Source organism: Cygnus olor, chromosome 3 (assembly GCF_009769625.2).
Source record: "Cygnus olor isolate bCygOlo1 chromosome 3, bCygOlo1.pri.v2, whole genome shotgun sequence".
NCBI classification, from domain to species: domain Eukaryota; kingdom Metazoa; phylum Chordata; class Aves; order Anseriformes; family Anatidae; genus Cygnus; species Cygnus olor.
The window spans coordinates 16618788-16630967 of NC_049171.1; the positions used below are offsets into that span (position 1 = coordinate 16618788).

The 12180-nt window shown below is 46.0% G+C and overlaps 1 protein-coding gene across 2 annotated transcripts in view; it reads left to right on the plus strand.

Moving 5' to 3' along the window:
* Positions 1-3021: 3021 nt before the first annotated feature.
* The window catches only part of MBOAT2 (membrane bound O-acyltransferase domain containing 2), a 96529-nt gene continuing 87370 nt past the window's right edge, over positions 3022-12180 (plus strand). The window contains exons 1-2 of one of the 2 annotated variants that reach the window (XM_040551317.1): positions 3118-3248; positions 8243-8953. Coding sequence is in view for 1 of the 2 variants with exons in the window: in XM_040551316.1 (XP_040407250.1) it covers positions 3177-3248 (72 nt within the window). In the remaining variant the exon portion in view is untranslated. Of the gene's footprint in view, positions 3249-8242; positions 8954-12180 lie in introns of both variants that reach the window. The other variant, XM_040551316.1, reaches the window with a different exon arrangement.

Consider the following 12180-nt stretch of genomic DNA (forward strand, 5'->3'; position numbering starts at 1 on the left):
CATCATGTCAGTACAATGTGGGATGCCACCTTTCTCCAGCCAATGCTTTGTCTTCCCACAGGCAACACAATGTTTTCACAGAGGCAGGAAATTCTCTGAAAACATACGAAAACATATGTAATGAATTAAAAAAAAAAAGCAGCAAGAGACCTAGTTTTACTGCAATGCCTGTAAAAGTCCTCATCATACAATTTACAGCCAATATCAAAGACAGGCTACATTTTCTACTGCAAAAGTTGCTTATTTTCCTGTTGCTTTCTTTCCAAGTGACATTTGCATGCTTCATTTCTGATTGCAAACTTAGGTTTTAAGCTCTGTGGGGCAGGATCCTTTTTCTTCTTGCACCTAATGTATCTGCCATGTCAGTACAAAGGGACTGTTATTTTCTGACTGTTTTCAAGATGATTTTTTCCGTCATTGTCTCCCCCAACGCACACCTTCCTAAATAGCAGCGCAAGAGCATCTTCCCAAAACACTGCATTTCTCCAATGGAAACTTGTGACAGATGAAATTATGTAACTTAAAGCCTGAGCTGCAAACTGTTTATAATGATAATGTGGTTTACAGTATAGATATCATATCTTTGAGTATGAACTCCTAAGATCCTGGGCGTCATGTGAGGGAGCGTATTTTTGTATTTTCTCAGCACTGCAAGAACATGTACATTGAAAAAAGAGTGAAAATTAACAGAAAAATAAGGGTTATGTTTTGAAACCAACTGATATTTTATGCTGTGATATCACGAGCTTGTTTTCAGACTATTTGTTAATTGAAACCAAGATTTTCATTCAGTAGGTCAATTACTTGCTGGGAATATTTCATGAAACTCTCAGTAACACCACCTCCATGGATTTATATAGATGCACCAGAATCGTTCCTTGTGACTAGACTATGATTCAGAATTAGCTATCAGCCTTCTCTAAAGCAGCCCTTCTGCAGTTTTATGTGAGAATGTTTAGGTTAAGATTTCCAAAGATTTGTGTGTAGGTATATGTCTACTTATTAAACCAGGTACAATGAGCTTAGTCTTTATATGCATATATACATATGTATAGGCTAATGCAGACTGAGCCTAGTGGTACTGCACTCCTCTAAAGTTACTCACATGCATATACATTCGCAGGTTCAGATTTAAGGACCTGATTCAGAATTAATTGGGAGAAGGTGGGGGTTATTTTTTTTTCCCTTTCTGAAAGCAACTCTCTTTCCTTTGCTACAAAAACGTCATGCAATTTCTTCTGAAGCTGCAGATGCTACCGCAATTGTAATTGCCTGTCACGCAGTGAAGAAATCTAATTAAAACCACTTATTTGTACCTATTAACCAGTCTCTTTAAATGCAGACAAAAGACCGTACCAGAAGCTAAAACGTAAGTACAGAGTGTGGTCTTCAATTCAGTAAGAGAAACACCGGATGTTTTCAGATAATTACACTTACCTCCATTTTCCAGCTACTACCAATTAGCATTAACTGTGAACTTAAATGGGTATGCAAATCACTCCACCTCGACGCTATTCCAGACTGGTTCAGGCTGTTGGCATGATATAGGACAAGGCATTTCATCTTTCACATACTTAAAATGAAATTCTCGCTACTGGTTATAGCATAGCTTACAGATAAAATACACAATAATTGTAAAACAGAATGTTTAATAAAGTGCAAGGAATAACCAGTTTTCTCTCAAGAGACTTGGGATTCTTGAGTGGTTATAGATAAGGGCAGTATGTTCCTTTGGGAGCTCCTTCTCCACATCATTTAGAACAAAAGTAATAGTTGATTTTATAAAACCTGAACACTAACGCAACAGAAAACTGTAATATAAAAGCAGGGCAGGGTACTAAACCAGAACCATTTAATTAATACCCTGCTGCACGAGATCATCTGGCAGCGTTTGCTGCGTGTCCTCACGTCAAGTCACTGAAGACTTCTCTTTGTTTCGTGTCACAGAGCATTCACTGGACAGGAGGAAGAGCTGTGCTTCACACACGTTTATTACTGCTTGTGTGATTCTTTAGGGAAACTACAGCAAGCCTGAACCTACTGGAAAGGCACTTGGGATTGTAGTGTTTCAGGTTTCTGTATGTAAGAAACAGGCCCTTAATAAACTAAAAACTGTGGCTTATAGCCATGGTAGACAGCCCTCCTTAAATCAATGGGTGGTTGTAGGAACATTTTTGGATTTTTTTGAGAACTCTTTAGGATACTGTCAACTGGAGCAGGTCTTCTGTGAGGAGAGGCTAAGAGAGCTGGGACTGCTCCCCGCCTGGAGAAGAGGAGGCTCAGGGTGATCTCATCAGGGTCTGTCAATACTTGAAGGAACGCTGCAAAGATGGACCCAGGCTCTTCCCAGTTGTGCCCAGGGCCAGGACAAGAAGCAGTGGGCACAAACTGGAGCACAGGAGGTTTCATTTGAACATCAGGAGCCCTTCTGTGCTGGGCGGTTGCTGTGGCCCTGGCGCAGAGAGGTGGTGGGGTCTCCTCCTTGGGGACATTCAGAAGCCGCCTGGACGTGGTGCTGGGCACCCTGCTCTGGGTGGCCCTGCTGGAGCAGGGGCTGGGCCGGGGGCCTCGGGAGGTCCTGCCCGCCTGAAGCCCTCGCTGGACACGGGAAACCGGACGGGGGCTGACACCCAGTGGCTGTCACCCCAGACCTGACGCCCTGAGGCAGCCGCCCCGGCCCTGCGCGCTACCTGCGCGCAGCGCGCAGCCCCACCTCAGCGTCCCGCAGCCAAGGCGGGGCCGCCCTGCGCTTCACCTCACCTCACCCACCCCATCCCCAAACCATCCCCATCCCAAACCCATCCCCACGATCCTCAAACACGTCGCCACCGCCCCCTCCCTGGGGCCACCTTCCGCGAACCCCTCTCCCCTCACCCCCACCACCGCCCCTCCCGCCTCCATCTCCCCCCTCCCCACAACCCCCTCCCGCCCAGCCGCTTCGCCCCTCCCGCACCCCTCAGCGCCGCCTCACGATTGGGCGGGCCCTCCCGTCACTCCGCCGCGGCTCCGCTCTGCGATTGGCCGGCGGCGCCGTCAGTCTGCGGCGGGGCCGCGCTCGGCCCCTTGTTGTCAGGGCTCCGTGCGGGGCTGCGGCCGCCGTTGTTGCCGTTAGCGGCGGGGAGGGCAGCGCTGCCTCCGGCCTCCTCTCGCGGGGAGCGGGGCGCCGCCGCCGCACCATGGCCACCAGCACCACGGGCTCCACGCTGCTGCAGCCCCTCAGCAACGCCGTGCGCCTGCCCGTCGACCAGGTGAGGCGGAGGGAAGCGCCCAGCCCCGCCGCTGATGCACGGGGGGGGGGGCAACGCACCGAGCCCGGAGCCCACTCATCGCCTCCCCCCCCGTCAGCCTCCCTCCCCCCCCTCGGGGAACGGCTGCTGTGGGGTGAAGGGGGGTGACCGGGATCGTAGAGTCGTTTTTTGGGGTCGGGGTGTGTGTGGGGTGACCCTCCCCCCCCGGGAGCCACAGCCCCGGTGGCTGGGCATTGTGTGATAGGAGGGGTCCTGGGGGGTGCTCGGTAGGGCTGGGGAATGGGGGTTTGGGGTTTTTAGGGATTTTTTTTTTTTTTTTTTTTTTTGCGGGGGACTGGGGTGGTGTGGGGTGCTTGTGGGGGGAGTGGTGTCGCCCCCCGGGATGTATACGGGCTTATAAATGTGTGAGTAACTTGGAAGTGGCTCCTCTCTTACAGCACCGAGAAACTTCATATGAGGCATTCTTAGGGGCAAAAAAAAAATCTGTATTAACGTGCGAATGAATGGAGCAGGTCAGGAGGCTCCCTCACGTAGAGGGAGGTGGTGGTTCCTCTCTATAAAATGTACCTCCTGAGTGGAAAAAAGCAATCGGATGTCAAACACAGAGCAAGGAGCACGTTTAGTGACTTCTGGGAGTGCCCAAACTATGTGCTTTTACTCTTTTCTTCCTTTTGTTCGGATGGAGGTGAGACAACCTGAGGTTAAGTACACCTACAGAAATGTCTCTTCTAGAAACCTGCCAAAAGCCGGTGAATTTGAGCCAAGCTGGTTGTGGCGGAGTGGATGTGGTGCACAGGTTGCAGTGCTGCCCGCATCCTGGGTCGGTGGCGCCGCATGGCTCCGTGCCTCCGACGTGTGGACTGTGAGCCCTGCCAGGCAGGTGCCACACGTTTATTTCCATTAAATGGGCAGCTCCCTCAGGGTACCGTAAAGGAAATAATAAGAGATGACTGTCTCTTTGTGGCGTGATGCTGGTGTCGTGTAATTATCTATTCATAACAGCAGCCATAAATTTAATGGCTTTGTGACGTGGTGCTGCTTCTACCCAATTTATTCTAAGTACTGCTGCTATGGCATTTTGATGGTAATGAAGTTACTTTTTATCAAAGCCTGGAAAACTTCCCTGTATTGAATGTGTTGCAACAGATGCCCCTGGAAAGGCAAAGGCAAGATGGTTTTGTAAAGCGCTGTGCTTGAAGCTCTGAAGCTTTGGGGGATAATCACAATGGAGGGTGGCTAACGGCATGGTTTAAAAGACTTTCTGATAAGCAGCTAAAAATATACATGTTTTGTTTTTTCCACATCAGTGGACCATAGAAAATACAGGCCCAGGTGTGTATGAAGAGCCTTGTGACTGAAGCATGAATTGAAGAGTTACAGGATTATGCAGCGTTAAGGAGAATGCACCTTTAAGTGATCACAAACAAACAAGTGAAAAACCCAACACTCAAAGTCAGATTTCTGTAACCTCTCAGCTTAAGAGTCTGTCTTGATCGTAAGCTTGTAATACAGAAAGAATGTGAAATGTGTTCAGTGTAATCAAGTCAAACGTGGGGGAGAATGAGGGCAGAGAAGAGAAAGTGCTGATACTCTGTGTGTGCTCAAAGGTTACGTGTGGCATTTAGTGATACTATACACATACCAGTATGAAAATGTAGCTGTGTGTGAGGGGGGGGGGGAAAAAAAAGAAAAAGGGGGTTCTGATTAGTAAGTAGGTTGTTTCTACTACCTAATCCGAATGCTGACTGTGGAGCAGGTACTTGAAATGGGTGCTCTAGAACGATGTGCTGCAGTAGCACTTGGTATAGATGGGTGAGATTTGTTTCTCCACTTGTATGTTTTGGTTTTGACCACAAGTAGATGCTAATTATATCTGAAATGCCATGAGGGTGATCTACAATTAAGCCGTTACTTTCTGTAATTATCCTGCTCTAAAGCTTTACTGAAGGCGGAGGTGTGTGTAACTCTGGGAGCCAAATCCAGATAGCGTGTGTCAGTGCTTCTCTACTGCCCGGGTATTCAAACAAATGGACCGAGAAGCTCGCCTTCTTGGCAGTGAGCATAAGTGGAAACTTCAGTGAAAGGTGAAGCTTCTATCTCTAATTTCAATCTAATCAATCAGATCGGAATTCGTGTGGTTGAGCGTGAGGAATCAGTTACTTTCGGACTTCGTGTTTGATGGAGCTGGAGGCACAGACCTAAGCCTGGTTACATGCTGGTTAGGGACCACTGTGGAAGATGCAGAGTGACAGCTCCACCAGAGCCCTTTGACATACTTGTAAGAAGAATCTCCTCTGTGCTCAGCTGTGTTGCCAGATAAAAGCTTTGTTTCTTTAAGATTGCTCTTCCTCGACTTTTCCTCTTGGTAGTGGAGTACCGGGTAGCTACTGGAATGGAGACAAACTCGTTTTCCTCTCCTGTGTGTATCCCCCAACAAGGTATTACGTGATAACTTGCCCCTACCTTAACCCTTCCTTTAGCTGTTCTCTTGCACCAAGGTAACTGAAATGTCTGCTTGGAAAAGCTAATGCATTCCTCATGGGCTGCTTCCTTCATTAAAGAGGTTTTTTGTCTTATTACTTCCAGTCCTTTCTAGCTAGGGAAGATGGTTGGTATGAGCAGTAACCTAGAACAGTCTCTGTAGGTTTGGGAAGGCAAACTTGCCCACTTTTTTTATATTTTGTCATAGCAAAAAGTTTTTTGCGCTCCATAGGGGTGAGAAGCCTGCTGTAAGAAGTCTGTCTCCTCACTTCTTGGAGCATCGAAGTTTGCCGCTCAGCAAAGGAAGCGTCCTGTTGATGACAACTGTCTTCTTGGGTCCTTAGAGTTAATGAAGAGTGAACGCACATAATTGTACTGCTGTTCTCCTTCTGTCTTGTTGGAGGAGAGAGGGAATAAAAGTAATGTCCTTCCCGCCCCTTACAGATAAAGAGAAGTGTGGCGAGAATTACCGTGAAAGCGTGGCTGCTTGAGGATTATATGTTGCATAATGCATCAGGGTTGCAACTCTAAGTGTTTTATTACCGTCTTGTGTCTCACCTGTGCCTCTGGTTTTCCTGGCTATACTCCTGTCATGTTTGTGTGTCTGCCACGTTTTTCTTTCTCCAAGGTGAAGCCTTGACAGGATAGCGTGCTGGGCTGTGGTCCATTTCTACTTCTGGCACTGTCTTGCTGAGTATGTGTTGGCAAATAGCTTCTATTGCTGATGTATCAGCTCATCTGCCATTAAATTGGAGGCATTTAAATTTGTTCTGAAATGAGAATGGTCCTAGGAGAGCAGAGCTTTCTTCTTGGCTTTGGGTCTCCTCAGGGTAAGTCAAGTTCAGAGCATAATCTCTGCTTTCACTGCTTCCACCAGAGGGAGCAAAAAATTTTTCTTGTCTGAAAATTGGCAAAAATTAGTTGAAATATTCCTGCGGTTCATTTGCCATAGAAACAGCCAACTGTTATAAAGGAGTAGCCGGCAGGGGAGATGGGAGGTCAGTTACCGCAATACGTGAGCCTCAGCTGTCGGTGTGGTTGTCTGAGAGATTGATCTTGAGATTTGGAGTTATGGGCTGGGGAACTGGATCAGCTAACTGTGGTGATCGTCTTCCAGATAAGAAAAGAAAGAGTGCAGCCGCAGCTACTGCGTGGAGAGTGTAGCCATGGTGTAACTACGTGGAGATACGTGGATTGAATAAAATGTCGTGTGTGGTTATACGCTTCACGTAGGAAATAAAGATAAGCAACATTTTTCAGCAGAAGTCGCCAAATTTCATTGGTATTTCTATACTTGTTTTTCCCCCCACGCTAATTTTAGCTTTTATTTGAATAATTTGCTTATTTCTGTAGAATAGATCTGTAGAATTTTCTACATGAGCGCCACCAACATTCACAGAATCTAGACTGACCTTTTTTTTAAGAAGAATAGGCATGAAAAGCTATGTGAAGCATATAAACTTCCTTAATTTAGAGATTGCAGGCAAACCTGCTGCATCTTTGCATCTCTTGGAGCATGCATTTCCCCGTGCAGAGGATTTGCCTGAGTTCCTTTCAGCGTGCCCTGAATGCTTGGCGTGCAAGTGGTGAGCACTGACGTGCGTTGAGCCTTCACCTTTCTCCTTGCTCTCGTCAAGGAGAGTAGGCAAGATCTTATTTTTTTTTCCCTTCATATATGCATATGTTTGGCAAGATGTATCTAGGTTTTTTTTGACTTTATTTGGATGCTTCGGAGATGAGCCACAGCTGGAGCTTGTGTAGGAGACCAGGCTTGGAGCTGGTATAGGGAATCATTTTGCTTAGCAGCAGCATGCGCCCGGTTTGCTTGCAGGAAGCATCTGGACACACATCTCCTGTTGTTTTCCAAAGTTTTAGGCATTTGTGATGCCTTAGTCTCCCTTGTTTTCTACCCAGGCAACCTAACGTAGTCTCCTGAGGGCTGAAATGCCTTAGTCTAATGAAAGCCTTTTTTGTTCAAATACAGAGGAGAAATTAAAAAGTTTGTCTAGCCATCCAGAATTTGTTAGACCTCGTGTTTGTGTTAAGAATCACATCCTGTGTGTGGCTGTGAAATATGAAGCAACGTATTGATTTCCCCCCAACCCCGATGTAACCCAGGAAACTTATGAGTAATAGAAGTGAGTAAGAGTAGCATTGATGGGCGTGTAAAATCCAAACACCGCAGATAAGGGAGCGGTAGGACGAGAAACCTGTGCCCCTACTTTGTGCTGGTCTTTCCTTATCTGCTGCTAGCAGCAGTCGGAAGAATGAAGGGTGTGAAGCGAAGCGAGATCTCCTGTGACAATCCACACAAGCTGCAGGGCGTGAAAAGAAGCTGAAGGAAGTGCCCATGTCCATTCTGTGCGTGCCGTGCCCAAGGAAGGGATGGTTCAGATATTTTAGACTTGCTAGCAAAGTGCAGGGATGATATTTTTACCAGTTTCTTAATTAACTTCCCTTGGACTAGTGGAAGGGAGGGAATATATCGTCACACAGGTCCGGTTTCTCTGCAGGGACGCCTTTCCTGGAATTTAGTGTTCAGGTGTTGACCTAACTCCTCTGGGTGTTGCTGGCTGAAATTGCTCTGTCGTGTGAGAGGTGCAGAGAAGGATGGAGTTGGAATAAAAGAAAATCAATGGGAGAAGCGACTGCCTTGAAAAAAAGGAGTGGGAGCTGCAACAGAACTGGAAAAGATGACAGACACTGGATACACTGCTGGAGAAGATGGATCAGTTGCTGGGTGGAGGAAAGTCTCGGTGCAAGAAAGGAGTACCTCTGATTTCACGTTTATAAATCTTGTTGCAAAGACTATATGTCTACTTTAATTCTTTAATTTTTACGGAGACAGCAGTAAGCTTTCATTTTGGTACAGCCTTACACTGAGAGTGCGGATTTCTCCCAGTTTTGGTGAAGTAGTGGAAACACTCAAATGTAATTCCAACCCAGGGTTTCTGCAGCAAGCGTCTAAAATAAACAGGCTTTACCTGAACAGCCCGGAGTCACCTGCTTTGTTCTGTCAAACTGTTTTTCCCTTCCTTAGGCAATTCATGTAGCTGGTATTTAAAAAAAACAACAACTTCCTGACTTGTGTACAGGTCATTTCTGTCTTCAGAGTGCTGCTCCGAAATTGCCACAGGAACGCTGCAGTCCTGGGATGCTGAAAAGAAATACTGGGGCGGCCAGAGAACAGGCTAACAGAGAAAAAGCATTAAGGCACACTGAAGGTGACAAGAAGAACTTATTTTACCGCAAGCGCAGTTGCTACTGCGTGGCTTTGTGTTTACTTTCGAAGAGTTGCTGTTGTAAAGCCCTTCCCTGCAGCTGTAGGGCTGGCTCCGCTCTGCGGGCTGGGGTGGGCACAGCGCTGATTTAAAGGGCGCTCTGAACACGGCTAAAGCTGAAACAAGTCCTCTTGGTCACTCACTAGCCTCAACAGTTGTTGGTTTTTTTTTTAACTCCTGCCTGCCTGCTCCTGTTCTGACCTGATGAAGCTCTGTTTTACAGCCTTAATTATGGCATGTCTTTATTACGTTTCTTTTTTTGGGCGATGTGTGCGTTTCATGAGAAACAGTTGCCCAGGTTTTCGCTCGTTTCCCAAGCTTTTGACCAGGGGAGTTTAGGCTGTGGGGCTCTGTTTTCTCTCAGAAGGTGGGGAAATTGCAGGTAGCCAGGTGAAAGCCTGTTTATTTAACGTGTGCATCGGTACAGTATTTCTTTTAAAAAAGCACGTTGATGCAGATATTCCACTTTCTTTACCTTGGAACGTAGTTTAAGCTGGTGTGTATATATGTATTTTTGTATTTCAGCATTCGTTGAAGTGAGCAGAGCTGTCTGGCTCTTTCGATTTGTCTGCTTATTGCAAATGGTTTCCAGCAGCTCAGCCCTCCTTGCAAGGGATCCATACCTCTGCCTTCCGTTCTGCAGTGATACATCCAAAGGGGAAGGAGCTATTTCGGGTCGGCTGTAATAGTGCAATTTTACTGCCCTAGCTGGGATTTGAGAGTTTCCATTTACTTCGAAAGTGGCTTAAGCTGAAGACGAAGGTGCTGGTGTTTTGGTGCTTGTGGGCAGCCTGTTTGGTTGAGCTATAGTCTGCACTGCAAACTCTTCCTCTGTACGAAATTCCCGATCCTTCTGTCTTGGGGTTAAATATAAGAAGTTAGGGAAGGTATGTCAATGTAGAGGCGTAGCTCTCATTGCTTAAGAGTTATTAGGTGTTACTTAATTCCGTTTCCTTTTTAAAGCGCTTCAGTTGAAAAGCAATTACAGCTCTGGGTAGTGCCCATTGCTTCTGCAGGTTGTAGGGTGTATTGCAGGAGTGCACGGGGCTGTTCTGGCGCTTGGAGGCATTGGAGGTGGCTGACTTCCCACAAATGAAGATTTCGATTAGGTATAAGGGAGAAATTTTCTCTGAAGGTGGTGAGGCCCTGGCGCAGGCTGCCCAGAGAAGCTGTGCATGCCCCATCCCTGGGAGTGTTCAAGGCCAGGCTGGATGGGGCTTTGGGCAGCCTGGTCTGGTGGGAGGTGTCCCTGCCCATGGCAGGGGGTTGGAATTAGATGGGCTTTAAGGTCCCGTCCAACCCAAACCATTCGGTGGTTCTAAATGATCCTGAACTGGGAGGAACAGAAGGAGAGTAGAAGCAGAGGAGAAAGGACTCTTAGAGGTGAACAGTGGTTGTTTAAGGGAGAGGGCACTGAAGTCTTTTCTGAAGTCGTTTTTTTTTTTTTTTTTAATGGAGAACACCAAAGCTGAGTTATGTTTTGGGGATGGGGAACATTTGTTTCCCCTGCGAAGCAGAGGGGCTAGTGCTGTTGCTGGATTTCTGTGAGCTTTATGAACAAGGGTCTTAATTTGTAAGCTTGTGTTGCTTGTTTTGAGCTGCATTTCAGTTTCAATTTCTCACATAGCAGAACACAACAGTACTGTCTGGTGAATGTGTCTGCTTCTGCTTATATCAGAAAAGGATACTCCCATAGATGGTAGTTTCTTGCTGTCTTTTTAAATAGCTAGAAAAACAAAATAAACTGAAAGTTGTTTTTAAAAAAATCAGGCTCTAAGTATTTAATGCTCTGTGTTAAGAGCTTGTCATTCAAATACACCTTTGGATATCTTGTATGTTGCTGTGTCAGTAGAGGTTTTGGTGTTAGTCGTGATGTGCATGTGCGCTGCGAGCATATGATAAAAAGGCATGCTTCCCGAAACTCAGTTGTAGAGTTGGTCTTTGACAAAGTGTGCTTCCAAACAGTCCCGGACTGTTGTGTTTTGATGGTGCAAGCCTTTTTTCCTTGGTAATCTGTGATCTTTACCTGCCCAAACCAGTTTCTGCTCACCAGAAGTGTTAGGCTGCTACAGTTTTGAGGGGGAGAAAGGGGGGGGGGGAAAAAACACAACAAAAAACAGCATTCTTATTCCAATTTTCACCTTTGAAGCAAGCTTGCTTCCTAGATCTTGGCTATTGCTGTGAATATGTAGCTGTTCAAAGCTCGGTATCTATAATGCTAAGTCCTTATGAGCTGGTCAGAAAGCATACCCTTCAACGGTCCTCTTCCCATCCTTGATGAATGAGTGAGTGTTGGTTGTTTTTACTGTAAAACACATGCATGGTTTTACTGTAAGCCCTTAGTCCTACAGTTTTTCATACCTTAAGTGATGATTTAGTAAGCACTATTTTGAAAAGCTGGCTGGATTTGATGCTCACTTATTGCATGAACCAGATTCCTGGGGTCTCCATGTTCTTCAGGATGTTCTCCAGCATGCTGAAAAATTACGTGCTAGAAATTGAAAGTCGATACTGGAAATAGAAATACTATTATTAACGTATGTCATGTCTGTCTTTTGTTTTGGACTCAAATCAGCTTGGCAAGACAGCATCCAGAATCTGAGTAAGTCCTTCCAGCTGCCAGTAAATTTGTATGAAGTATATTAGTGTGATGTTGAAGAGTGCTTGCCAGTAGCGCTGAAGGCGGCTGACAATGGCTAGAGCACGGACTTAAAGCACGGGCTGCTAGAAGAGGAGCTGTGCTTGAAGGCCAGCCTGAAAATGGCCATCCCTTCACCTGGGGTGCTGTATGAACATGGAATAACACAATCTTTGCTACAAAGAAGTGTCTCAACATTTCCCGTCCTGATACTACCCAAAACAACCACTGCTGCTTATCCTCCGTTTCCTTGTATTTCACACATGAGGTGAGGTTGAGACTTCAATGCAGAGTGCTAATTAGTTAAATCTTCATCATGGAAGATGCTTGGTATTATTTGAACCAAAAATGTGCTTGAAAGCATTGCCACAGGATTTACGACCTTTGAATTGTAAGAGGAATGCCAGCTTCTTCCTGCCAGTTAGAGAAATGTGCTCTGAATTGAACTATCAAATGTCATTTAACTTAATCTGTTTCTCTGGATTTCTTTCCAACTTCTCCCAAGAAATTGAAGAAAATTACTAAATGCTTT